At 41.9% G+C, this 25,957-nt stretch overlaps 1 protein-coding gene across 8 annotated transcripts in view; it reads right to left on the bottom strand.

The window, feature by feature from the left end:
* Positions 1 to 25,957, bottom strand: part of MCF2L2 (MCF.2 cell line derived transforming sequence-like 2) — a 248,979-nt gene that overhangs the window by 123,324 nt on the left and 99,698 nt on the right. For 7 of the 8 annotated variants that reach the window (XM_087861430.1, XM_087861434.1, XM_087861431.1 and 4 more), the window contains 6 exons: positions 23,489 to 23,638; positions 16,362 to 16,486; positions 15,669 to 15,783; positions 15,054 to 15,173; positions 5,969 to 6,160; positions 3,332 to 3,523 (listed from right to left, as the gene is read on the bottom strand). In XM_087861430.1, coding sequence (XP_087717556.1) covers positions 3,332 to 3,523; positions 5,969 to 6,160; positions 15,054 to 15,173; positions 15,669 to 15,783; positions 16,362 to 16,486; positions 23,489 to 23,638 — 894 coding nt within the window. The remainder of the gene's footprint in view (positions 1 to 3,331; positions 3,524 to 5,968; positions 6,161 to 15,053; positions 15,174 to 15,668; positions 15,784 to 16,361; positions 16,487 to 23,488; positions 23,639 to 25,957) is intronic. The other variant, XM_087861435.1, reaches the window with a different exon arrangement.

The following is a 25,957-nucleotide window of genomic DNA, read 5'->3' on the forward strand; positions in this document are numbered from 1 at the left end:
AGTGTCATTTGCAAATATCTTCTCCCATTCCGTGGGCTGCCTCTTAGTTTTTTTGACTGTTTCCTTGGCTGTGCAGAAGCTTTTTATCTTGATGAAGTCCCATAAGTTCATTTTATCTTTTGTTTCTCTTGCCTTTGGAGATGTGTCATGAAAAAGGTTGCTTTGGCCGATGTCGTAGAGGTTGCTGTCTATGTTCTCCTCTAGAATTTTGGTGGACTCCTGTCTCACATCGAGGTCTTTCATACATTTGGAGTTTATTTTTGTGTATGGTGTGAGATTGGTCAAGTTTCATTCTTTTGCATGTAGCTGTCCAATTTTCCCAGCACCATTTATTGAAGAGACTGCCTTTTTTTCCACCGGATGTTTTTTCCTGCTTTATCAAAGATTAGTTACCCAAAGAGCCGAGGGTCCATTTCTGGGTTCTCTATTCTGTTCCATTTGTCTATGTGTCTGTTTTTGTGCCAGTACCATGCTGTCTTTGTGATCACAGCTTTGTAGTACAGCTCGAAATCCAGCATTGTGATGCCCCCAGCTTTCTTCTTCCTTTTCAACAGTTCCTTGGAGATTCGACCCATACTGTATTCTTGGAAAGGAAGTCACTATGTACAGACCACATTTAAGGATTGGGAAATTATGCTTTACTTCCTTGAGGGCAAAGTATCTACATAAATCATTTAGAATTCTTCTGCATGGGAGATTAGTTTCTTCTGCCCCATTTATTTATTTATTCCATCATTTATTTATATCAGAATGGATTCATGGATATGTATTTTATACTTTGGGTTGTAATCCAATACTACTTTATTACTTTTATTGCTCAAATTGTTCTAGCATTAGCCATGGGGAGTTCTTTTCAGTTGCCACCTATGTGCCATCACTGTGGTTTGTTGTTTTGTTTTTAGTAGGTCCTTCTAGCACTACAAGATGCTCTAAGGATCACCTTGTATATTCCCTGCCCTGGCCCTAGAATCAGCCATTTCTCCAAGGAGCTCAGGAGTCTTTTATTGAAGAATGGTATTAGAAACCAAGATCTCAGTGCTAGGTATGCTCATTGACACTGGGGGTCTCATTGCTTCTATGCTATCTCAATTGTCAAAGTAAAAAGATACATGTGTCTGTACAATATCTACATATACATATATCTAGGAATATTTCTGTATGTATAGAATACCAGTTTTGGCAACAAAGTCATTACTTCTCAGTGGACAAAACTTTCTCTGACTCAACAGGATATTTAAGTCCTATAACCTAAAATTTTATTCCAAAACAAAAGAAGAAAAGATGGGTTTGGGGATATTTTGATCCATTTGACGTACAGGATTAAAAAAAATATTTCTCTTATAATCCTCTCCTTTCTCCATGTTTCTGCCTACTTTCCAGAGATGGCTTATTAAGTTTTATTCATTTCCTGGTAGGTAGTATGGCCAGGAAGTTTGCTGAAGTTGGCCAGAATAGCAGCTGTAGCCACAAATCTCCCTGGTTGACTTAAGCAGCTAATGGAGTTGGACTTGGGTGAGACTATCTTGTCTTAGGAATCTGACCTGGAGCTACCAACACCAGGTCTGCAGTATAGAACCTACACCAGAGGGCCTTCCCTTTGTTCCCTCTGCAAGGAAGAAGAAGGGTCCTTGTGTTGGGGGAAGGTGTCTGCTTAACTATACCCCACCCCTTACCAAGATCACACCTTACCACCAAAAGGTTTCAGGGAAAGAACATCATTAAGGTACAACCCCACATTGAGCTGCCCCCACTGTACTTGGCCCACTCTGCCACCTGCCTGCCCACTAGCTCAACAAATATGGATTGGACACCAGGCAAAGGCTTGGCACAGGGGTACAGAGATGAATAAAGCTCCTTCCCTTCAGAAGCTCCCAGTGTAATGAGCAAGACAGACATTTAAAGTACACAAGTAGAATACATTATGGTATGTAACATATTATAGCAAAGGCTCTTAGCCTGAATCCATGGATGGACTTTAGGGTATCCCATAAAATTAATTATAAAAGTTATATATGCTGGATATTCCCTATTTGTCACCCTACTACATCTTCTTTTCCCAGCTCTGTGTCCCAGGAAGCTGACCTCTACAGGGTCTGTTGAAGAGGTTCACTTGCCCATGGGCTTTTAATTGGCTTGGCCAATGGGAAGTACCACCAGGAAATCCAAAAGAGGGAGCGAGGAGAGTCGAGATATATATTCCCCCATCAGTGGTTCCATCCCTCTGCCCAAGGCCACAGCCCTTACTAGCGCCTCTCACTGTCACAGCTACAGTACTTCCTGGGTTCTTCTTTGCCCTTTATGCTTATGGATGGTAAATTCTTCCTGTTTCTTGCTAGCCCCAAGGACCTTCACCATCCCTACGGGGTTCCCTAAATCCTGCCCATATCTTGATAAAAGTGCCTACCTCAAATTCCCTTTAATTACTTTGAGTATGCAGAAACCTGAAAGTATGTGAGTCAGATTCTGTGATTCAAAAGAGATCTGTGACTCAAAGGAAGTAAAGAAGGTCCTACGGGAGAGATACATACAAGGTGATGTAAATCTCAGAGGAAGGTATGCTATCCATAATTCTGCTGACTTCATAGAAGAGTGCTCCTCTCAAAATGCAAATCCAATCAAGTTATTCCCCTGCTTAAATCCTTCAGTGGCTTCCCACTGCTCTTAGAATAAGACCAAACTCCTTAATATGGCCCATAACGCTCTGCCTCATCTGCCCCTCTCTTATCTCACCCCAAACATCCTTCCTTTGCTCTCTGTACTCCAGCCACCCTGGCCTTTGGGTTCTGCACTTGTGCAAACTTCCCTCCAGTCCTGTGTCCTCTGCACATGCTGTTACTTCTGGTCTGGAAAGGCTCCCCCATTATCTCAACTCAGTCTCCAGGCCTTGGCTCCAGTGATCCCCAGTCAAGGTCAAGTTCTTCTATCACATGTCCAGCAGGACCCTAAATCTCTCCTCCAGAGCACTTATCTCAGCTTGTGCCACATTCTTATGTTTTGTATTTGACATTTATTAATGTCAGCCTCTCCCACTAAGCTCCATTAGGAATGGAACCATGTCTATTTCTTCTCATTGCTGTATCGTCAGCACAGTGCATGATACATCAGGACGCTCATGAGTAGCTGGAGAGAAACAAATGACTAAAGGTGATATTTGGGTCAGACCATGAAGGATCACAATGCCAGGAAGCACAGAGTCTAAGATACCACCTGAGAACTCAGGAACTCGTGAGCCTGCTCAGTACATTGTACCTGGACTTTCTTAAGCAACAGGTGAAAGGCCCTTTGGTGCTTCCTTTCCAACCACAGAATTAAAATAACCCAGAAACATTACCTTGACGTCAATGGTGAGTATCAACTCGAACTGGCTGTAAAACTCCATGTGGCTGGGCAACTGGTACTCCTTTGCTGTACTCAGGAATGCCTCAATGTCGTTCAAGGCAACGTCAACCCCCTCTCGTGACTGGCACTTGTCTACAGCTTGGGAAGCCAAAAGGTAGATTCCTGCTTCACACCACTGGCTGACCTTTCAAAAGAAACACAGTGCTCTATGCCATTAACCTGAGCACAACTCAGCCACCACAACCCTCAGGAGGCCTGAGCTTACCTGTGGTCTAGAAGAATTCTGAGACAATGGAAAACTGTTGTGGGACAGCATAAAGTTCATAGGTCTAACCACTGTTAACACAACTCTAAGATGGACAAACCCAAACTAATTTTACATCTGTCCACTTCTCAGGGAAGTCATCCAGTCAGTAAAAAGACTTGCATAAACATTCTTCTCTTTTCCACTGACAATAATTGCTACATCTCCAAAAGAAAAGAGTTAGGTATTCCTAAGTTTGGTCTAACCATTGAGGAATGTAACCAATGACTTTTCGGGTTTGCTTTCTAGGCCATTCATCTGGCATCCAAATTGGTTATAAGCGCATAGGGTGACAAATGAGGCATTAGACCTGGCCCCTACATGTCTTCCTAGGCAAGGGAACATCCCTCCTAACAAAAACACTCCTTTCCTCTGTCCACATTTGCTTTTACTGGCATTTGTTGGTCCTAGGGAAGCATCCAAGAATGCAAAGCTTTGTAACTCAGGACAGCAATACTCAAACTTTCCAGAATGCTGGGATGAAATCAGATAGGTGATGAACTCTAACAATTTAATTTTTAAAAGACTTAAACAGAAAGACAGGGGCCCTTGTGCTGCCTGAATATTTATGTGGAAAAAAGCTGCCAGTGCGAGTACGTCTGCATTTCCATTTACCGTGTGACCTGAAGACCTACATAAAATAACTATACAGGGGGAAAAAGAGCAAAAGAGAGCACTCCAAAGTAGTTAGCTCTAACTGGAAAAATTACAGGCAACTTATATTTGTCTTTATTTTTTTCCTTAAATTACTTACACTGAATGTGTACTACTTTTAGAATAACAAAACATAATAAAGATATTTAAAAATTAATGATTACCATCATGTAGTGATGAGGAAGTGAATGGGATGTGTAGATGTCCATAGTAACTTTTTTCCTCCTCCTTCCTACACTTTTGGATTTTCAAAATAACGTAAATCATGCTTTGACACATACTCTATAATTTTACATATATACTCTATATGCATGATACATACATGCTTTGATCTATTTCTCTTGAACATCATGCCCAGATGTGTAGAAAACAATAAGTTGGGTTCTTCCACAGAGTCATAGCAGATACTAACTCTCCCAGACACACACACACACACACACACACACACACACACACACACTCCACACATCAGCATTAGGCTATTATCTCTGGAGCAGAAATGGAGTGAGGAAAACAGCAGCTGATCCTGCAGAGTTCAGCACACAGAGCAGGCTGTGGACCAGGCCCTTCTGAGCCACTTGCTTCTGTAACAGTTGTATTTCATTAACATTACAATCCCTTTGGCATTGGGATGGCGTAAACAGCCTGGGTGTGTGCCCCCAGCCATCAGAGAGAAACAGCTATGGGAACGGAGTATGCTGACTCATGGCCATGAGTCACATGCTGCCTGCAAACAGCTGACAGGGAAGGCTCCAGAAGTCACTGCCCCTGCTGACCAGGCACCTGTCCCAGGGATCACTACTGAAGGACACCAGGGGCTGTGCCCCTTCCCTGTGAGCCCTCTGCACACAGTGTTGCTGTCTAGTCTAAGGAGCCTGGGGTTTGGAATATGGCAGTCCTGACTTCAAATCTGCAATCCCCTATTTTAACTTCAGGTGTGGTTGTGAGCAATCACTTATCCTGCAGTTTCTCAGTGTCATCCCTGTACCACCTACACCAGAATCACCTGGAAACTTGGTGAAAATACTGATTCCTGGGCATCATCCTAGACTTTACTGAATCTGAGTCTCTGGAATGGCACATTATAGAATCTGCAATTCTAGCAAACTGGTTCTCACGTATTAAATGTTGTGAACCACTGATCTAACCACGCTGAGTATCAGTTTCTGCCTCTATAAAATAATGTCATTAATACCTTCCTCATAGGTTGTCTTGAGGATTGAATAGATGACATAATTATGTTTCTGACAGGAACATAGTAGGTGCTCAATAAATGGCAGGAGTGTGTAATGGTCATTATTACTTAAGCTTCTTCAAAAGGATTGATGCATATATATATATAAGGAGAAGCACTTTGCAAATATAGTGTTTGGTTCTCTGCCTGAAGGGGAATCATGGGGCCAGGCCAAAACACTCTCTAAGTCTACTTCCACATAGAGGAAATGAACATTTGTTCATTCTAATGGGATATGGTGGGATGGTGGGGTCATTTTTGACTTCCAGTACTTCTATGACCTAGTATCGGCACCGTTTTTAATGCCTCTCAAGCACTGTTTCACATGAAGTATGTTATCCTCTCAGCAATTTTGTGGGGCAGGGAGGATGAGTATGATTAAGACTGTTTTACAGAAAATTTAGCAGACATCATGGTCCTGGCTTTGTTGTGCTCACCTTGTCCAGCTGTCTATGCAACTCCAAGGACTTTCCTAAAATGTCATATTTTTTCTTGTTTTCATTGATGAAGTCATCACAGAGGTGCCTGAGCTCTACACATCTGGGTCTGATGGAATCCACTGCGTAGTGGTGGCTTTGGATGAGCTGGTCCCCAATTATTGCAAGCAGCCGGGCCTTTTCCAAGGGCTCCTGTGAAGGGAACATCCGCAGCCAAGCATCAGAAGCCAGGTCATGGTGAGGCTGGTATTTGCCTACCGTGTGCTCCAAACCTGGAGGCTGCCTAGGGAGATGTCAGCTCTTAGGCTGAGAGTTGTGGCTACAGAACCTGGGAAAGCTCTGTGGCAGTTCAAGTTCTCCAGGAAGTCTAGCCTAGTCCAAGGTCACCTGCACTCTGAAGAAGAGCAAGCCACTCATTCAAATGTCTGTTCAGTTTTGGGCTAGGCACTGAGGATATAGGGTTAACAAGCTATGATTTTCAATCTAATGGAGAACTCAGATTACTAAATAAATAATACCAGTAATTCAACTATTACAAGTGTGATAAGTTTTTGGCAAAAGAGCATTAAGTGTTATACTGACCAGAACTGGAGACTCTGAATTCCCCTGCCAACTAAATGGGAAAGTAAAAGGATCAGACATGGGGCCCTGAGGGGAGAGAAGAATCGGCTGAATTTGGGCAACTAGTAAAGATCTGGTTTGGACAACTCTGTGGGAGCATGATGAGACTTAAGAAATATGTTTACCTAACCCCTTCTTGCAACTTACAGGCTCCAGGATTTCAGTCTGCTCTGACTCCAGGATCCAGCAACCACACCTCCTACCTCTCTCTGCATGGCTTGCTTTGTTCTAACCCCATGTGCCATGTTTATTTGTTTTGTTTTCTTTTTAAGAGAGGGAGAGAGAATCCTAAGCAGGTTCCATGCCCAGTGCAGAGCCTGAGGTGGGGCTCAATCACACGAACCTGAGATCATGACCTGAGCCAAAATCAAGAGTTGGACACTTAACCAACAGAGCCACCCAAGTGCTCCCATGTTTATCTGTTTTTAATTCATTCATCACATACTACTGAGGAGCTGCTATGTGCCAAACACTGCCCTAGACGCTAGGGGTTTGGTGGTAATCAAGGAAGCAAAAATTCCTGCCCTCAGGAAGCTTACATGTTAATAGGAGACACAGGCAATAAACAATTAGATGTGTAGATTATATAATATCTTAGTGATGGATGCGTGCTATGGAGAAAGGTCAAACAGGGAAAGGAGGGTAGGGAGTGCTGGTGGAGGAGTTGCTATTTTAAGTAGGATGGGTGTAAGAAGGGCTCACTGCGAAGGTGCCATCTACAATGTCCATTGGGGAGGGTATGTGTTGTAATGAGTCCTGGGTATAAGACTGATGATTCACAGTCCTGTACCCCTGAAACAAATAATACATTATATGTTAATTAACTGAATTTAAATTTAAGGGAAAAAAAAAGATTTGTAGTTGAACTTGAAAGCTTAAGGAAAAACTAGACTTTACAGTTACTTCAACAAATTGAATATTTATTTAAAAATTAAGAAAGAAAGAAAGTGCCAAGCAGTGCAGAAATGTTAACATAACAGGCTGAGACTGCTGTCCTTGCAAGCTCTGCTTGCAAGGTTAGCCCTTGGGTGCCATCTAGGAATGTCAGAAGGGTACCTATCATCCCCTGATAAGAATGGTTCACCATACCTTAACTCTTGTGCAAACAATATGCTTTATATTAAATCCCTACTTTCTTTCTGGGAGTATGAAATTCTGGTATATGGCAGGCAGAGGCTACCCACATGACCGGTCCCCAATAAAAACTGGGCATTGAGCCCCTAATGAACTTCCCTGATAGATATTTCACAATGGTGTCACAACTGTTTGTGGGGTGGGAGGACAGAATCCGGGGCGGGGATCAGGATCCCATGGGACTCCACTGGGAGAGGAATCTTAGAATCTTGTATCTGGTTCCCAACAGACTTTGCCCTATGCACTTTCCCGTGCTGATTTTGCTTGGTATCTTTTCACTGTAATAAATCATAACCATGTGAGTCTAATTACATGCTGAGTCCTATAAGTCCCCCTAGCAAATCTTCAAATCTGAGTGTGGGCCTGGAAACCCTTGACACAGAAGCCAAGGCCTAAAGTGAAGGACAAACTGTGCAGTACTTGACTGAGAGGTGGCAGCATGTTTGCCATGTTCAGGTAGCAGGGGGAGACCACTGTGGATGGAACAGAGGATGCAAGCAGGAAAAGAGGAGAAGTAATCAGGAGCAAGGGGGACTGGGTTGGGGAGGGCCCCGATGCTGTTCTGAGCACTTCAGCTTTTGCACAGTGTGCTGTAGGAAGCCCTAGAGGGCTCTGAGAAGGGGGTCTCATTCATATTTTTAAAAGAATTGCTCTTTCTATACTGTTGAGAATAACAGAGAAGAAGCAAATCAGGGAGACCAGCTGGTGGCTACCACAGTAATCCAGGTAGGAGGTATGGTTTAAACAAAGATGGCAACCAAACTAGCTCCTGCCTCAGGGCCCTTCCCTGGGATGCTTCACCTAAGGTCACTGAGGTAAATTCTTGGCTCACCTCTTCACAGGGCCTTCCCTGACTACTATATCTAAGTCACTCCTCGCAACCCACCCACCCAGGCCCTCCCTTTCCCTTCAGTTTCTTCTTCTTTTTTTTTTTTTTAACAGCACTTAACCTCTACCTGAACTTATCTTCTTTGTTTACTTTCACTTATGATTCTTTCCTCCTCCACCCACCCCTACCAACACACAAGCTCCATGAAATCACTTAGAAATATCTCATAAATATTTGATCAATCAAATGAATTAACCAGGGAACTAGAAGATGCCGTGATATACCTGGCTGGAATTGTGTGAAACAACATTGACCAGTGAGTGAGCACAGATGACTTCCATGTTTCCAAAGGTCTCCAGGCGCTGAGAGGCCACGTGCACCCTTAATGACCATGTTGAGCATCCCAGTGAGACACATTTGCCCTAGTTTAACTTCTTATAGTAACACAAGGAGTAATGATGATTCCAGGTGATAACATCCTGCCCCTCTCTTGATTTGCAGGGGTTTATGGTTTCAACAAACTCTAAGATGCTGCCCCCCTACTGGGCCAGTCATTCACCAAGCCCTGCAGAGCCCACATCCTTCTTAACAACTTTCAAATTCTGAACCCTCCTCCACCAACTCCTGAGATTGTCTGTTCCGGCTTTCATGTTTTCTGACCAGGACAGCTGGTCTCTTCGCTTTCCTTCAGGGTCTCCTTCAAATCATGCTCCATACTGCTGATGAAGCAGCACCTCCATTGCAGTGTCCCACCGTGTCTACAGCACTCCCCAGCCTCAAACCCTTCCCCAGCTCCCCATAGTCTTCAGGAGAAAAGTTCAAACTCCTGAGCAATGCACAGAGGGCCTTTCATTACTGGCTCATACCTGTGCCTCTCCCTCCTCCCCTTTCCTTGCCCCCATCCTCTGCTATAACCCAACTAATGACCTGCTCATAGCTCTCCAAATATTCAGGCAGCTTGAGGCCTCCATGGCTTCTCTACTTGCTCCCTCTGCCTAGAAACCCCCATCCTTCCCCTCACCACCCCCACTCCCACATCTCCAGCCCCACCTCCTGATGCACCTACACTCCTCTGGAGCCAACTCTAACATCACCTTCCAGAGTGCATCCTCTCCAGGAAGCTTTCTCTAACTCCACCATTTTATTTTGATGCCCCTCCTCTGCTCCCATAACACTCTGTGCCCTTTCTGGATCAGAGCAAGTACTTCGCTGTATCGTGATCACTGATCTATTGCCCACACTATGCTTCGGACCCTTGTGAGCATGCACCAGCTCTTATTCAACTTAAGACGCCTATGGTACAAATTAGGTACTTAAGAATAAATGATTGTTGTGTAAAACAAAACTGAGTAATAATATAGGAATAAAGTGACACAAATTAAGCAGTGGCTATTTTAAAAGGACTCAAGGATAAACACCCAGTGCATTCGGACTGCTCAGCAATGCACCGGTTGCCATCCCCGAGAAAAGGCTAGAATGCTAATTCCTCAGGCAGTGATATTAACTGTTTTCCTCACTGCTGTGTCCTCACAACTTAGAACAGGACTTGGCATAGTAGGAGATCAACAAATATTTACAAAGTGAATGAAGAATGGATGAGACGCTCTTACTAGAACTGCTCGGCCACTAGAGGTTGAACCTAAGAAACATTCCATAGCACAGAATTCACCCCCACTACCTCTGTGATGTTAATGACAACAGCTAATATTCACTGAGAGCTTTCTCCATGCCAGGCACTGCTCTGAATGCTTAAACTGACTGTTTTACTCCCTGCAACAAACCCTCTGACATAGGCCCCGTTTAACAAATGAGAAGTAGAGGCAAAAATGGCCCAAAGTGACCCAGGTAGGAAAGAGAAGAGCCAGGCTTCAAAGTCAGGCAGTCTGGCTCCAGAATCTGGTTCTGACCAACACACACAGAGAAAAATGGCTGCATTTGCTCTGCCTAAGCTTAGAGACCTCATTTGGTTGGATCAAACCTGTCTGATTCTAGTCAAATATAGAAGCATGAAAACTTGGCAAGGAAGTCTGTTGACTTTTTTTTTTTTTTTTAAGTCCAGCTGCGAATTTACTAAGAACAGCACAAGTTTTCTGGGCCCAGGGAACTTCACCACAGAATATTTTCCAAGTGCTTTCTGGCGATGACAGCCTGCCCTTTGCTTGTCATGCAGTATCTCCCCCTTCAGAACTTCTTAAAACACTGAGATGTTGGAGGAGAGAGGAGCAATAACTTAGGAGCCACACTGGATGGCTGGAAGATCACTCAAATGAAATGACTGGGTACTAAAATAGCTTCCAGATTCTGACCACCTACTATGCTCCAGTCCTTATGAAGCCTTTACCTCATTTCATCTTCACAGGGAATAGGGAATGATTACTATCAATTTTATGGCTGGGGAGATGTGTTCAGAAAGGCTAAGAGACTTGACTAAGGGCACACGGCTGGCAGTTGTTAGAGCAGAAATTTGAATCCAGTTCTGTCTGGCTGCAAAGCCAGTGCTTTGTCACCTTCCAGCCCTCTTGGCCTCTTCACATGTGCTATAAATGATGGCTGCACAGCCATGACTATCAAATCCTTCAGGCGCCTACAAAGAACTTGACTGTAAAACCTCCAAATATCAGCTTATTTCTTAGTCTATATAGCATCTGTGGAAGAAAATCAAGTGACAAAACCACCAAAGTCAAAGAGAAATAATGAGAAAGAAATGGCTGAAATCTGTTGCTCTGATCACAAGCTGGCCTGGCATCTTTCAGATGCTGAAAATTCTAGAAGGCTGGATAGTCAAGTTGCAACACGTAATTCAGAAATCCTTAGTGTAATAACAGCTTATTTTTCCCCAGAATCTACTGCTATGACAGATGAAAGATGAAAGTGTCTACTGTGAAAGAAAATGATGAGAAAGGGTGATGCTCTATGTCAAGGAACCCAGAATAACCCACAGATAATGGCACTGGAATGAAATATACATGTGGGGACGTGGGGCCAGATGAAACAAGAAAGGCAGAAAGTTAATGGTTGTGGAAACTGAGCATACACATGGGAGTTAATTGTACTAGTTGATCTATTTTTGCGTGTGTCTGAAAATTTCCATTAAAAAAAAAAAAGTCATGCCCCTCCAGCTAGATTACATCCCTAGGAGGTTAATGATCTGGGTTCCAAGCCTTCCTGGACATGCACTGTAACTGCTGGCCCCTGGCCTTGTGGGGAGAGGTCAAGACTAAAATCAGGTTGGTTCCCCTGCCTGGTCCATGTCTGCTCTCTGCTGACCCATCACCAAGGGCCCCCGCATGCCTTAGAGCCAAAACCCTACAGAAAATTCTGCCCTGGGTTGCCTGGGTGGCTCAGTTGGTTAAATGTCTGCCTTTGGCTCAGGTCATGATCCCAGGGTCCCTGCTCAGCAGGGAGTCTGCTTCTCCCTCTCCCTCTCCCTCTGCCACTACCCCCACTCGTGCTCTCTCTCTCTTGCTCTCTCTCTCTAATAAATGAAAAAAATCTTTAAAAAAAGAAAAAGAAATTTCTGCCTTAGAAGACGTAAGAGTGGGAGCTGAAACCACTCTTGTTTATCAGAATTAGAAATGAACATTCAAAAGATTGTTAAACCAGGGGTGTCCGGGTGCTCAGTTGGTTGAGTGGCTGACTCTTGATTTCAGCTCAGGTCATGATCTCGGGGTTGTGGGATCAAACCCTGGGTGGGGCTCCACACTGGGAGTGGAGCCTGCTTGAGATACTCTCTCCCTCTCTAAAAAAATAGAGATTGCTAAACTATCAAACCAGAAAAAGATAAAAGAACAGGCTCAATTAGCATGCAGTAGAAGTCTGATTAGTGAGTTGGTTCAGAGGTTACCCATGAGGATGATATAATCATACAGAATAAGGAAGTTGGCAACAACCCAGATATCAGTGAGTGGCTATGCCGGGAGGAAAGCTGACCCCTGAATGCTGAGTGTAGGACAAACCCAAGCAGGTTTTTGTGGACTCTAGATAGACATCACCTTGTTCCTTTAACACTTTACGGGACAAATGGAAAGATTAGCGAAGCCTTAAAAATCATCTGAAGAAACACTGCCTTTTAGAAAGCTGAGGGAAGACATGTTAAAAAGGTCCTGGTTATGATAGGATAGTTTTGTTTGGTTCATCTAAAGGCAGAGAAATAGGTCTACTGCATCCTTTAGAAAATAAGTAAAAAAACAGGGTAAGTAAGGCACAGAACGGGTAAAACTAATATGCCTAGGCTCTGCAGGTCATCTGCTGTGAGTCAGTCTACCTGGTTCTGGTACTTTGCCTGTGAAAGATCAATCATGGGTTCACAAAGCAATCTTATGTTCCATGACCATAGGTTTCTCCCCTAGCTCTGGTCAGCAATCTTTAAAGTATGTAGCAAAGATCTCAAGTCCCAGAAGGGGGTCAGAAAAGAGAAAATGGATGTAGATCAGCCACACTACTTATTATTTTTTTAAAGATTTATTCATTTATTTGAGAGAGAGAGATAGCACACATGAAAGGGGGGAGGGGCAGAGGGAGAGGAAGAGAGAGAATCTCAAGCAGACTCTGCACTGAGTATGGAGCCCAATACGGGGCTCGATCCCATGACCTTGAGATCATGACCCAAGCTGAAATCAAGAGGTGGATGCTTAACTGACTGAGTCACCCAGGTATCCCTCAGCCACACTACTTAAAATCCAACCCAGACTACCCTCCAATAGGTTCCACTGAAAATAAAATTCAGTCTTCACCACCTTGTTCCTTCCTGGCTCACTATGTTCCAGACACATTCCTTGAACTCACCAACCTCATTCTTGCCTCAAGAGTTTCGCACTTGAGGCTTCTCTGCTCTGTATGCTATTCCCCAAATCATTGCATGGTTATCCAGAGCACAGATCAAAGGGCACCTTCTCAGAAAGACCTCTCCTGACTACCTGAGCTGAAGCAGCACCCCCAGTCACTCTCTCTCATATCCTGTTATTTTTTCATAACACTTGTCACTATCTGATACTATCACTTATTTGATTACTTTTTACTCAACACTCTTTCTCCAGTAGAATGTAAACTCTATGAAAGCAGGGTCTTGACTGTCTGGTTTGCCACCATATCCACAGAACCTAGGACAAGGAATACGTGATGATGAATGAATGCCTTCCTTACAGGTGAGTAGCTACTTTCATTCATATATATGCCATGACCATATTTGTCAAACCCAAAATATAAGGAATGGGCTTGATGAGGCTTTTTTTCCTAATATATGAATGTATGCAAGTGAAAATATGTAGTATTTTTTAAAAAAAAAACTAAAATTACGTAAAATTGGGACTATCTTAGAGAATCTGGGACACAGTCATCAGATACATGAAATTCGATTTTTTTTCATTGTTTAATAAATGTTTCTGATTACTCATGGCTACAGTACGAAAATGTTTAGTTGTCAAGTGATCACTGGAACAGAGGGGTGCTCAGAGGAAGGATGGGATTCTTGAGTGAGCGTCTGGGTGCACAGATAGGTTCGTGTGTTCACACACGTGTAGAAGCACCTGCAGTTCAGAATCTACAACTGATACCTCTTAGGGTCAGAGTGAGCCTGGTTTACATTTGTTCCTTGTTCTTTGGGGAGAGGAAGGTATGTCTCTAACTATAATGTACATGTCAATCACCTGGAGATCTTATTAAAATGCAGATTCTAATTCTGAGGGGGGTGCCTGAGATTCCACATTTCTAACAAATTCTCACTCAGGTGACATCTATGCACCAGTCAGAGGATCACACTTTGAGAAGCAAATCTCTCTTACTATGAAATTACCATGTGGGAAACATGCATTTAGATAAGCTCAGAGAGGAAGTGCTAATCTTCAAGGACTCAGTGCCCAAAAGACAAAACATAAGGAATCTAATTTGAGAATAGCAAAAAGGAACTTCTCTAAAAAGAGAGGACTTGGCTTTCTTAATTCATAATAACCCAAATTTATAAGGACTTAAAATAGAACCACTACTACCTGCTGACTTGCGTGCAGATCTGGGAAACTAATTCTCAATGAGAATTGTGAAACATGTAGTCTTTTACAAGTTTGATATTGACCACTCTTGGAGCATGAGAAAGGAGAAAGCTTTGCCAACTCTGTGTAGCAACAGAATTAACGTGGACCCATTTCCCCCTCTGCACCATTCTGCTTGTTATAAACCCAGCTGGTATTTTTTTCTGGTTTCCCCTTTTCACGTTTCCCCTCCTTACCACCAACTCCCACCCCCACATCCTGCTAGTAATAATGTGCCCATTGTGACCTTTCCTCTTGCTGCTTTTGTATGGGCAGGCAAGTCAACCGGAACCTTCAGTCCACTTGGGGTGGCAGTGGGGACTGAAAAGGCAGGATTTGGGCATTCCTGTGTCCTTCGGCAACCTTCCAACAAAAATGAGTGGACATGATCTGTCATTGTACACAGTGACTTCCTTCCCAGTCCATAAAAACAACAACAACAAAAAAAAAAAAAAAAAAAAAAAAAAAAAAACCAAACCTGGCCTTTTCCTTCCAGATTTTTGTGTTCCTTAAGAAGTTGCTCCACGCGTATCACACTGTCTCCAATGTCTGTAAACTCTGCTTGCTCTGCCAACAAATTGTCCAGGGCAAGCTTAACCTGTAAGACACATTAGAACATCCAGAAATTAGCCCTGAGCACCCCTCTGGAGGTATAGATTTGTATATGCTAAGGAAACTTGAAAATCCAAAAAGGATTCAGGACTTTTGTGTATCTATATATACCTTTTTTTTTTTTTTTTTTTTTTTACAGCTCATAACCTTTTAGATTAAACTTGGGGCAAGGGTGGAGAGAGAAGTATGGTGCTGAGACACATAGAGATGAAAGAGTAAAGCTACATTCACAGATTATCAATCAAAAAGGAAGATAAACCAGACATGAAATATCATGTATGCCAACAGGAAAATGGGATTCTAGAACATTGCTGCCCCACTGAAAAAGGGAGAAGAGGATGATCAATGAGGAAGCAAGAATGTAAGAAGGGGGGTGGATTAGGGAGAAGAGGGACACTCAGTGTCCGGAGTCCAAGGGGGAAGAGAGAACTAGAAGTCACCAAACCATGAAAGGAAACTTTATGCAACAAGAAAGTAACACCTCATAAAAATTGTGCTCAAAGTGTTGTAGTTGTAGGCACTGGTTAAGCTTCAGGTGATGCTCAGACCAAAACTGATTAAAGGCTCTTCCTGTCTCATCCAACTGAAGTAATAACCTGTCAAGAAGCAGAAAGTGACATTGTGGTTAGCATTCGTTTCCACAGGAGTCCATGCAGGCTTATGTAGGTAACCCCGATGTTTCCCGTCAGTGTTACAAACTGTGGGAATCTCCTTTTTATGCTAGTTTGTCACCTCTGACTTTCTCACAGTTCAGCTAGAAATGGAAAATTTTTCCATTTTTCAATCAGGACACCCTCAGAACTAGGCAGAAACTTCACTTCAGATGCAGCTGCTGAGCTTTGAAATGTGCCTCCAGTAACCTTACCCTTGTGCCTTTTGTTTTCTACCTGAGATGACAGGTGTGTAAAGCACAGCATCCAATCAAACTGTTATTTAGAAATAAAGATAAATACATACTCCCATCTCCCTTGAAATCCTGGGATGAGAACATAGCACAAAAGGAGGGAATAGCATTCTCATAAAAACATCTCTGTCGGAGGATACAATCTTTGCACCTTTTTTGTCTCAAATACTATTCTTTCTTGACTCCAATAAGACCCAGTACTAGCTGTACCAACTGTTCTCAGTTGTTTCAGATCATCGAGTTCTACATATTTCCTCCTTTCTCACTCACCTTTCCATGGTAGCTACATTCTCTAGTTCATTGGGATTGAGTTTGCTCGTGGAGCTTTTGGTTGCTGGTTCTTGAATACATGACAGTAATGTGGTCCCTTGCTTTCCAAGTAATTTCAGCTCATCCTAGAGAAAGGAAAATACAGTTTGTCTCAGAAGAAATGAACAATCTAGCAAATTCTTGGTAGATTTGTGGTGAGGAGAATGGCAGATCAGGTGTATCTTTCATTTAGGAAATTAAACGCTTAAAGAAGTCAAGCTGCAGCTTTTAAAAATTAACTCATTTATTTTTGTTTTTTCATTTTAATTCCAGTGTAGTTAACATAAAGTGTTACATTAGTTTCAGGTGTACAATCCAGTGATTCAGCAGTTCTAAAATATTACTCAGTGTGCATGATAAGTGTACTCTTGATCCCCATCGCCTATTTCTCCCATCCCCTCACCCACCTCCCCTCAGGCAACCGTCTGTTTGTTCTCTGTAGTTAAGATCTGTTTTTTGGTTTGTCTTTTTTCTTTGTTTCGTTTCTTAAATTCCACACCTAAGTGAAATCATATGATATTTATCTTTCTCTGAGTTATTTCCCTGAGCAGTATACCCTCTAGATCCATCCATGTTATTCCTTTTTATGGCTGAGTAATATTCCATTGTATATATACACCACATCTTCTTTATCCATTCATCTGTCAATGGACACTTGGGCTACTTCCATAATTTGGCTATTGTAAATAATGCTGCAATAAACATAGAGGTGCATATATTTTTTCAAATTAGTGTTTTTGTCTTCTTTGGGTAAATGCCAGAACTGGTATTACTGGATCATATGATTATTAAGTTATTTCTAACAGGTAATACATATACATGATACAAAATCCAAAACATACAAAAGGGTATATATTGGAAAAGATAAGTCTTTTGTTCCCTGCCCATCCACTTTTCCTCTCCAAAGCAACAACTATTAAATTTTCTGTGTATCTCAAGCTGCTGTTATATATTTAAAGCAAAAGTAATAAATCAATAATTTTAATTATAAATTACTTATATTAATCACTTAATAATAATTTCAAATTTATTAACAAATTAATAAAATCTGGCTCTAATTCAAGGCAGTGACCAGAAACAAGAAAATGACAGATACTGAATAATTAGTGCTAGAAACTGGCATGTAATAATAATGTAATAGTTGCTAGTTGAGCAGGAAAAAAACTTCATCTGGTCTCAGTTGACACCTGCCTCTCCTTCTATCTGCCTGCCAAGTGTGGCCTCATTCAATTATTGAAATTTGGTGGAGATGGTCAGCAACTTCGGTTTGACATGGAAAGAGTCATATTTCCAAGGCAATGCTATCCTGCTCCCTTTACATGGGATGTGGGGATTTGCAAATGGAGATGTCAGGTTATCTCCTGCCAAATCCAACAGCTCAAATCCTCTAATCACACAGCACAAGTCATCTCTCTCAATGCCCTGAGAACCACAAAACAAGCCAAAGGGGTGGAGCCTGGCAGGGAATTCTGCTCCTAGGAGCTGGGGGTTTGGTGCATGGGTCACACAGAATGCTGGTTAGTATGCTCTGAGCATTAGAATAGGCCCATAGTTACAAAACAATAATGTCTATGCACACGAACCCTGAATCTCTCCTCTAGGCCTGGCCACCTCCAGCCTTCACACAGTATGAAGCTCATTCCCTGTGGGAGGAGTTTCAGGTCTCTCCACCCTGTTCACACACAAGTCCTGGCCTGCTCACCCTCACGCCTTTGCTCCTTATCTCCCATCTCACTCCAGTATTCAGCTCCTTGTAGGCTTCCACTGTCCACGCCCAAACTCAAATTTGTCCCTGGATTTGGTTGATGATAAATTTGACTTCTCTGATCTGGCCCAAGTTTTTGGACATCCCCTGTGGCTCTGTCCACTCCAGGAAATGCCCCGAAGTCAACCCCTTGGCTGGTACTCCTGCCTGGGAACTGAACACATCCCTTTTTTTCCACTCTCAGGTATCAACCCTCATTTCTTCTTATCTCACCAATGCTCATTAAATATTTGTAGGTTGGATGAATTAATAATAGTCTAAAAGAAATTAGGCTGCAGATGAATAAGGACAAATAGGATACGATAGGGGAAGGGGCGAAGCACTCATTAGTAAGTACTCTTACCTTGCACTCTTCCTACCTTCTAAAAAAGGGTCTTGGCTTTTCTTACTAAATTTCTTAGATGTCCTTGAGATTCCAGCATTCCAGCAGGACTCTGGCATTACCATTATTAGATTTTATACATACTTAGTGCGTGTATGATGTAGAGTTGGGAGGAAGAGTAGAGGGGCCAGAGAGGCAGATGAGTATTGCTAGGGCAGAAGAAGACTTTTAGAAGGGAAAGCTTGGGAGAGAGATATACCCAAAGAACTGCAGAGTGTGAGGAGATGTGTGAGAGAGGGAAGGTAGATCTGAGTAAGTGGTGTCATTCACTGTGTGTCCCCTTCACACTACCAAAAAAACACAAGGAAAAATCATGACTGGGTACTGCTTTGGGACTAGTCCATATGTGGTCAGCTTCAGCAGGGTTACAAAAATCTGCCATAGATACACGGGGAAAGATTGAGGAACTATAGTACCTGGAAAGTGAAAAGATAAGTTGCACAGGCCAAAAGTGGAGTTTACCCTTGTGCATAGTAGTAACAATTCAGAATATTTAAGAACTGTTTAGAGCAGGCACTGACCAATCAGCACAGATGTCAGAAGCAATGCTGAAGCGGTCCTGAGGCCAACTGCAGTCCATGTGTTAACCCCTTTAGTGGCCAGAATCCTGAGGAGGTCTCATGGGTCTTAGGAAATGGGCCAGGGAGGTAAAGTCGGACACTCAAGGAACATCAATATTTAACAACTAGTATGGTTGTCCCAGTGTGTACTCATCATTACAGGTCCATTATTATGGAAACAAGCCATTGGTTCGGAAGACCCACTTAATAGGGCAAGCAGATTGCTTTAGGCTCAAAAGAATTTAAATTTTCTGGGGGGAATTCTTTCCTATGACAACGGTAGGGTAAGCATGAATCTAGACATTCATTCATTCATTCATTCATTCACTGAAAATACATTTATAAAGCATGACTCTCCATGCCAGGTACTGTGTTCACCTGTGTCATAGGCCGGGGGTGGAGGTGGAGTAGGTAGTTAAAGGATGAATCAGAGCCCAGAGACTATATGAATGACAATGTTTTAGACTCCTCGCTTCATTTTTATTATTTAACTCTATTTCTACCACTACAAGTTAGCTCTGCCTGCTTTTGTGTATAATGCTGACTAATGGATTCTAGAATCTAGCCTTTAAAATGTAAGTCTTCATAACTGAGAAAAAAGAAGTTCCCAAAAGAGAAGAGACACCCCTTTCCTTGACAGCTCTTGAGAGAAAGCTTCCTGTGGTATTAAATTAGTACAAAATGCTAATTTGTTAAGGTATTAACACTGAAAGCATTCATAAGGATATCAAGTTTGTCTTCCTGTGCAAAATCAAGACCTCTGTGTCTATCCATTCCTAACTTATATTCCCCGCAAGTAGGTTCAAACAAAGGGGTCTCTAAAAACTCCTAGGACTATAAAATTATTTCTATGGCCTACAAAAAAATAACTTGCAATACCAATTATCTTCTTGATTATTTGTAACCCTGGAAATACTGATAGAACTGTCATCTCTGAATACAAAATTGAATAAATACTGAGTAGAACAAATACTGAATACTAAACAGTATTCCTATTTGTAGAAGAGTGCTTTATCACATAATCAAAGGACCCACTGGCACTTTCCTCCTGCATAATGAGAGAAAGGCCTTTGGCTCTGTTAGATTTCTTATTTTAACAACAACAAAATATGAGAATCTTACCCTATTTAAATGAACACATGGTAAAGTGTCTCAGTTGACTCAAGCATCTGAGAGCTGAAGGCCAAGACCTTGGGGTCTCTGGCCTAAATAAGAGTGGCAAAGAGGTGAGAATCACCTCCTTTGGGATTCAAAAGGGAGACTGCCTGCCTCTGTAAACTGCTCCCAACACCAGCTCGGAATTAGACGATGGGACAAGCTGTTTTGCTAAGAAAGAAAGTCTGCAGGGCCATCATGAACAGTAAGAAAAGCACATATCTCTATAGGCTTCACGGTTATTTTATTGTTGTGTTAGGCCCAAAGGTCTTTTTCTTTTTTAAAAAATTGAGATATAGTTCATATAGTACCATAAAATTCACCTTTTTAGTGCACACAATTTCATGGTTTTCTCCTCCAGAATATTTTTATCACCGTCAAAAAGAAACCCCATACCTATTATCCATCACTCTCCATTTCTCCCTCCTCCCAGCCCCTGGCAACCACTTATCTACCTATCTTCTCTCCAGATCTACCTACACTGGAAACATTTCATGTAAGTGGAATCACACGATATATGGTTTTTCATTCTGCTTCTTTCATTCTGCATAATTATTTCAAAGTTCATACATATTACAGCATGTATCAGTCAGTACTTCTTTTCCACGGCTGAGTAACATTCCATTGTATGGATATACCACATTTTGTTTATCCATTCATCAGCTGATGGACATGTGGGTTGTTTCCACTTTTTGGATATTATGAATAAGGCTGCTACAAACATTTATGTGTAACTTTTTATATGAAACATATGTTTTCAAATTTCTTGTGCATACACATAAGTGTAGAATTTCCGTGTCATACGATAACTCTATGTTTAATTTTTTAAGGACCTACCAGACAGTTTACATTCTCACAGGCAATGTATGAGGGTTCCAATTTCCTCACATCCTCACCAACAGTTGTTATTGTCCATCCTTCTAATTGGAGCCACTTTAGTGGGTATATCACTGTGGTTGTGATTTGCATTTCCCTAATGACTAATGATATTGTACATTTCTTCACTGTGCTTAATAACCATTTATATATCTTCTATGAAGATATGTTTGAATCCTTTGCCAATTGGGTTGTCTTTTTACAAAAGTTGAGTTATAAGAGTTGTTTATATATTCTGGATACTAGACCCTCATCAGATACATGATGTGTAGACGTTTTCTCCAGTTCTGCAGGTTGTCTTTTCACCTTCTTTTTTTTTTTTTAAGATTTTTATTTATTTATTTGGCAGAGATAGACAGCCAGAGAGAGAAGGAACACAAGCAGGGGAAGTGGGAGAGGAAGAAGCAGGCTCATAGCGGAGGAGCCTGATGTGGGGCTCGATCCCAGAACGCCGGGATCACGCCCTGAGCCAAAGGCAGATGCTTAACGACTGCGCCACCCAGGCGCCCCATCTTTTCACCTCCTTGAAAGTGTCCTTTGAAGCACAAAAGTTCTTAATTTTGATGATGTCCAGTTTATTTATTTTCTTTAGGTGCTTGTGCTTTTGACATTATATCTAAGAAACCACTGCCTGATGTAAGGCCATGAAAATTTACATCCATATTTTCTCCTAAGAGTTTTATAGTTTTAGGATTTACATTTAGTCCCTTGTTCAATTTTGAGTTAATTTTTGTATAGGATGTGAGGTAAGCATCCAATTTCCTTCTTTTCCATGTGGCTATCCAGTTGTCACATGGCCCACAGAGCTTAAGCAGGTTTTTGTTCCCACAAAGAGATAATACCCTTCATCATTTTGGGTATTTCATTATTTTATTGTCAGCACTCAGGCTACAGGAGGATTTCAGGGACCAGCTTCTAGGAAAATCTATAGAAGTCCATGGGAGTTTCCATGAATTTCCTCCTTGTGCAGACGGGGTCCTAGTGGCAGCAGGATGTGTGCCACTGTTTGTAAACTGAGAGATGGCCAATAGCCTGTCAAAGTTACTTTTCCTCAGGAAACGGAAGCTGTCCTTGGAGAAGAATCCAATACGCAGAAGAGCCTGGGACACCTGCATGCACCTGTTCTGAAGATGTGCTCTAAGTCTCCATCCATGTGTAAAAAGCACACATAGGAACAAGATGGGTGTGCTAAGTTGTACATGTTTTTGTCAAGCTCGTCAGAGACATTTCCCTGGAAAATTTCTAGGATGCTTTCAGGTTTTCCCAGTTTCAAACCAGATCTTTTAATTATGCAGAATAATGTAGAAAGTACATTTTGAACTCTTTTTGCCTATCAAGCTCCTTAAAAAGAGAATTTAACAGTGCTCCCTGACACATGGAAAAATTAATTTGCCTTAACTACTAGACTCCAAAGACCCCCCTAACTCAACTATGTGTTCCTTGAGTTTACTTTTTTTTTTCCATTAGTTTTCCTGGCATGTAGTGGTAGGTCATCAATAAATGTTGACTAAATGAACAAATCAACCACATAGAAGAGCATTTTTGTAAATTGGAGGCCACAGATTAAAGAGGTCAGGTCTTGCCAAGCTCTTTGCAGCAAGAATACATCTAATGCGAAGATGTATCCACCTTCTAATCCTCAGTTTGCTGCTCTATGGAGTTCTGGTCGTCTGTGAAATAATGGATATGGTCCGTTTGTGCTTCTGGATCTAGAAAAGAGCTGACGCCCATCATGTAAGCCCCAGGAAGACTTCCCTTTACTGCATGATTTGAAAGAATCTGCCAACCTCCATTCTTAGCAGGTTCTGACGTGCTTTTATGAAGTTAATAGGTGCCTCTCCTTAAACCCAGTTCAGAGCACTTTCCATGTCTTCTTTCTCAAATTACTCCCCAAATAAAAAGATATATCCGTGAGAAAGTGAAGCAATATGTCAGCTTATTAGTTCACCCCAAAACTTCACAACAGCCTCAGGAAAACTTTTGCCTCAAGAGCCAACTCCCACCCCTCCTTCCCTCACTGCAGTTCCATCCATTATATCTTGTTCTGTCCCAAGCAGATCATTGGAGTGCTGCCCTTGAAACGATGCTCAAACACCTCTCTTACGAGCACAAAGGTGGAATGAGTCTTCCTTTATGGGGCTGCTTCTCACAGGTCTTAATTACAATCCTCTTACATTCACCGACCAGTCTCAAGAGGTTTTTTTCTCTTCACATACTGCCTATATAGAAGGTTTAAGATGATTGATCACTGCCAAGTCACTGGAGAAGGGGGAGAAAGAGGGCCTAACTTTTAATTCTGCTCCTGGCTCTCTCTAAGAGGCTGGCCTGTGAGAGGCCACTGACTACTCACCTGCAGCTTGTCCCGCTGCCTTGTGTGGGACATGAGGAGGTCTTCAGTGGACAGCACACCTCTGGGCATGTCTGTTGTGGCTAGGCAGTCCCCAAACATCTGGAGCATCTTGGCAGTGGTCTTCAATGTCATGGCAAAGTTTTCAATGGCCTGGAAGGACAGACAATCATAACAATGAGGAGAGCTTAACATTCACCGATATGCTGTCTGAATAGAAGGACAGTAGAACTAGTTACCATTTCCTGAGTACCTGCAAAGGGCCATGCATTATACCTGGTGCTATACATTTGTCTATCATCTCAATAATCCAGAGTGGAAGGTATTTTATTTCCATTTTACAGCAGAGGGAACTGAAGCTCCAACAGATCATATTACTTGATCAATAAGGAAGGAAAGAAGGCAGGATTCAACCAATGTCACCAAGTTTGGGAAGCAAGTTTGACCCCAAGGGAGAAAATGGACATAGTGATTAGGTCACTAGTGACCTTTCTAAGAGTTACTTTTGTCACATGTGATGAGAAGTTGGGGACCTCTGCCTCTCACTCCTTTGCAAAAATTTACTTTCCACTAAGGAGTCTACACTGCCATTAAATGAATATTTACTAACTGATGAGTAACTTCACAGCTAATACCCCAGATGAGATATTTGCATTTAGCAGAGTGCATTTTAGCAGCAAACACATGTCCTAACCTAGAAAAGGTGACGCTCATCGTCAGCAGATTTAGTTAAAGGCAAGTGGCTTTTCAGAATCCCACAAGTCATTCTAGTCGGCCATATTGGCTCTACCTTGCCCACTTCCCTCTGCTCCTGAGACAATTTTACCCTCGAAGGGCGAGCACATTCATCTCTGTTCCACCAGCAAATGGTACTATGCCTATCACACAGTAGGTGGCCCATAAACAGCTGCTAGATGGATAACGGGTAGTGGCAAAGAGGCCCAACCTAATTTTCATTTGGGAAACAATCACCTCTGCTCTTACATCATCAGAGAACATTTCTGAAAACCCGAATGCACATCATAAAGAGTGAGCCAGATGTGGGGCAGTCCTTTTCTGTAATGGAGGCCAGAGCTGAGGTTGCTGTGATAGAGGCTTCCAGATCATGGCATACCTCTCCCTACTGTCTGAACCCAAATCTTTCTCCATCAATCATTTTTTAAAGTAAACTCTACTGCCAGTGTGGGGCTCACCAACCCTGAGATCTAGAGTCACATGCTCTACCGACTGGGCCAGCTAGGCGCCCCCACCATCAACCCTTTTCATACTTGAAGTATTGCTATAGGTGGAATCTCCCCTATTAGTACAAGTATTTGTGTAGTCTTGAACATCATAGTACTTTTGGCCTGGAAAGTCAGACAAACACTAACTTTTATGAAAATCTTTCTTTCAAGCATATCAAAGTGTATTTACTTTTATATAATCTAATATCTGTATAAGATACTCTTCCAACTTCATTCACCAATAGCCTCTAATGAATAACATAAAATCTAATTTATCAGAGGACTTATAATAAGAAAATATGAGATTGAGTACTATGCTTTATATGCCCTACCTCTTGTAGTACATCTCAATTAGGTTACTACTATCACCACATTCTATAGATGAGGAAACTGAGGCATATTAAGGTTAAGGAATTTCCCCGAAGTCATATAAAAAAAAAAAGTGGCAGAATTGGGAATAAACCCAGGGCCAGCACTCTTAAGCGCTATGCTATACCACCTCTTGGCAATAAAAACTAGATTGAACGGAACTAGATGTAAAATTAGATCAACTAAAGATCTTGGCTTTGAGAGTTTAAGACTGGAATTAGAGTCCAGATTCTGCTGTCTAACTGTGTGATCTTGAGTAAGCCAGGTATTGCTCTGAGTTCTAGTGTCTTCATTTGAAAAATGGGAACAATGGCTGCTCCATTTTTGCAGGGTTTTTTGAGGATCAAAGGAATAGCGAATGTGAAAGGACTTGGACACAGCAAGAGTACCTTACAAGTGTAGTAACAGTAACAGTAACAGCTGTGAGAGTCAGGTGCAAGGCTTGCAGATGCTGACCTGAAGAGAGATGAAAGCCGGGAGTTTCCTATGGAGAGTCCTATTAACTAATGAACTTGATTCCAGGTATCGGACTAGCAAACAGTCACATTGAAAATGGTACAGAGGACCTGATGCTGACAGGGTGATGAGAAGGGGTTTGGCCTTAGTCTTGGCTCTGCTAATACTCAACCATATAACCTTGGATAAGTCATTTCTTTACTTTGAAGGTCAGTTTCCTTATCTGTAAAATAAGGTAATTGAAATAAGTGATCTTTAAGGTTCTTTTCAGTTCTAATGAGTCTCAAAGATCTGACATCCAGAAAGTATGCTGTTGACCAAAAAAGGATTTATATTTATTATATATACATGATATGTATATGTATGTTATTACAGTTCTAATTATATATGTGTGTATATAAAATATATATATAAAACATGCAAA

This window comes from Ursus americanus, chromosome 4 (genome assembly GCF_024610735.1).
Source record: "Ursus americanus isolate L20-20 chromosome 4, mUrsAme1.1.p, whole genome shotgun sequence".
Taxonomy (NCBI): Eukaryota; Metazoa; Chordata; class Mammalia; order Carnivora; family Ursidae; genus Ursus; species Ursus americanus.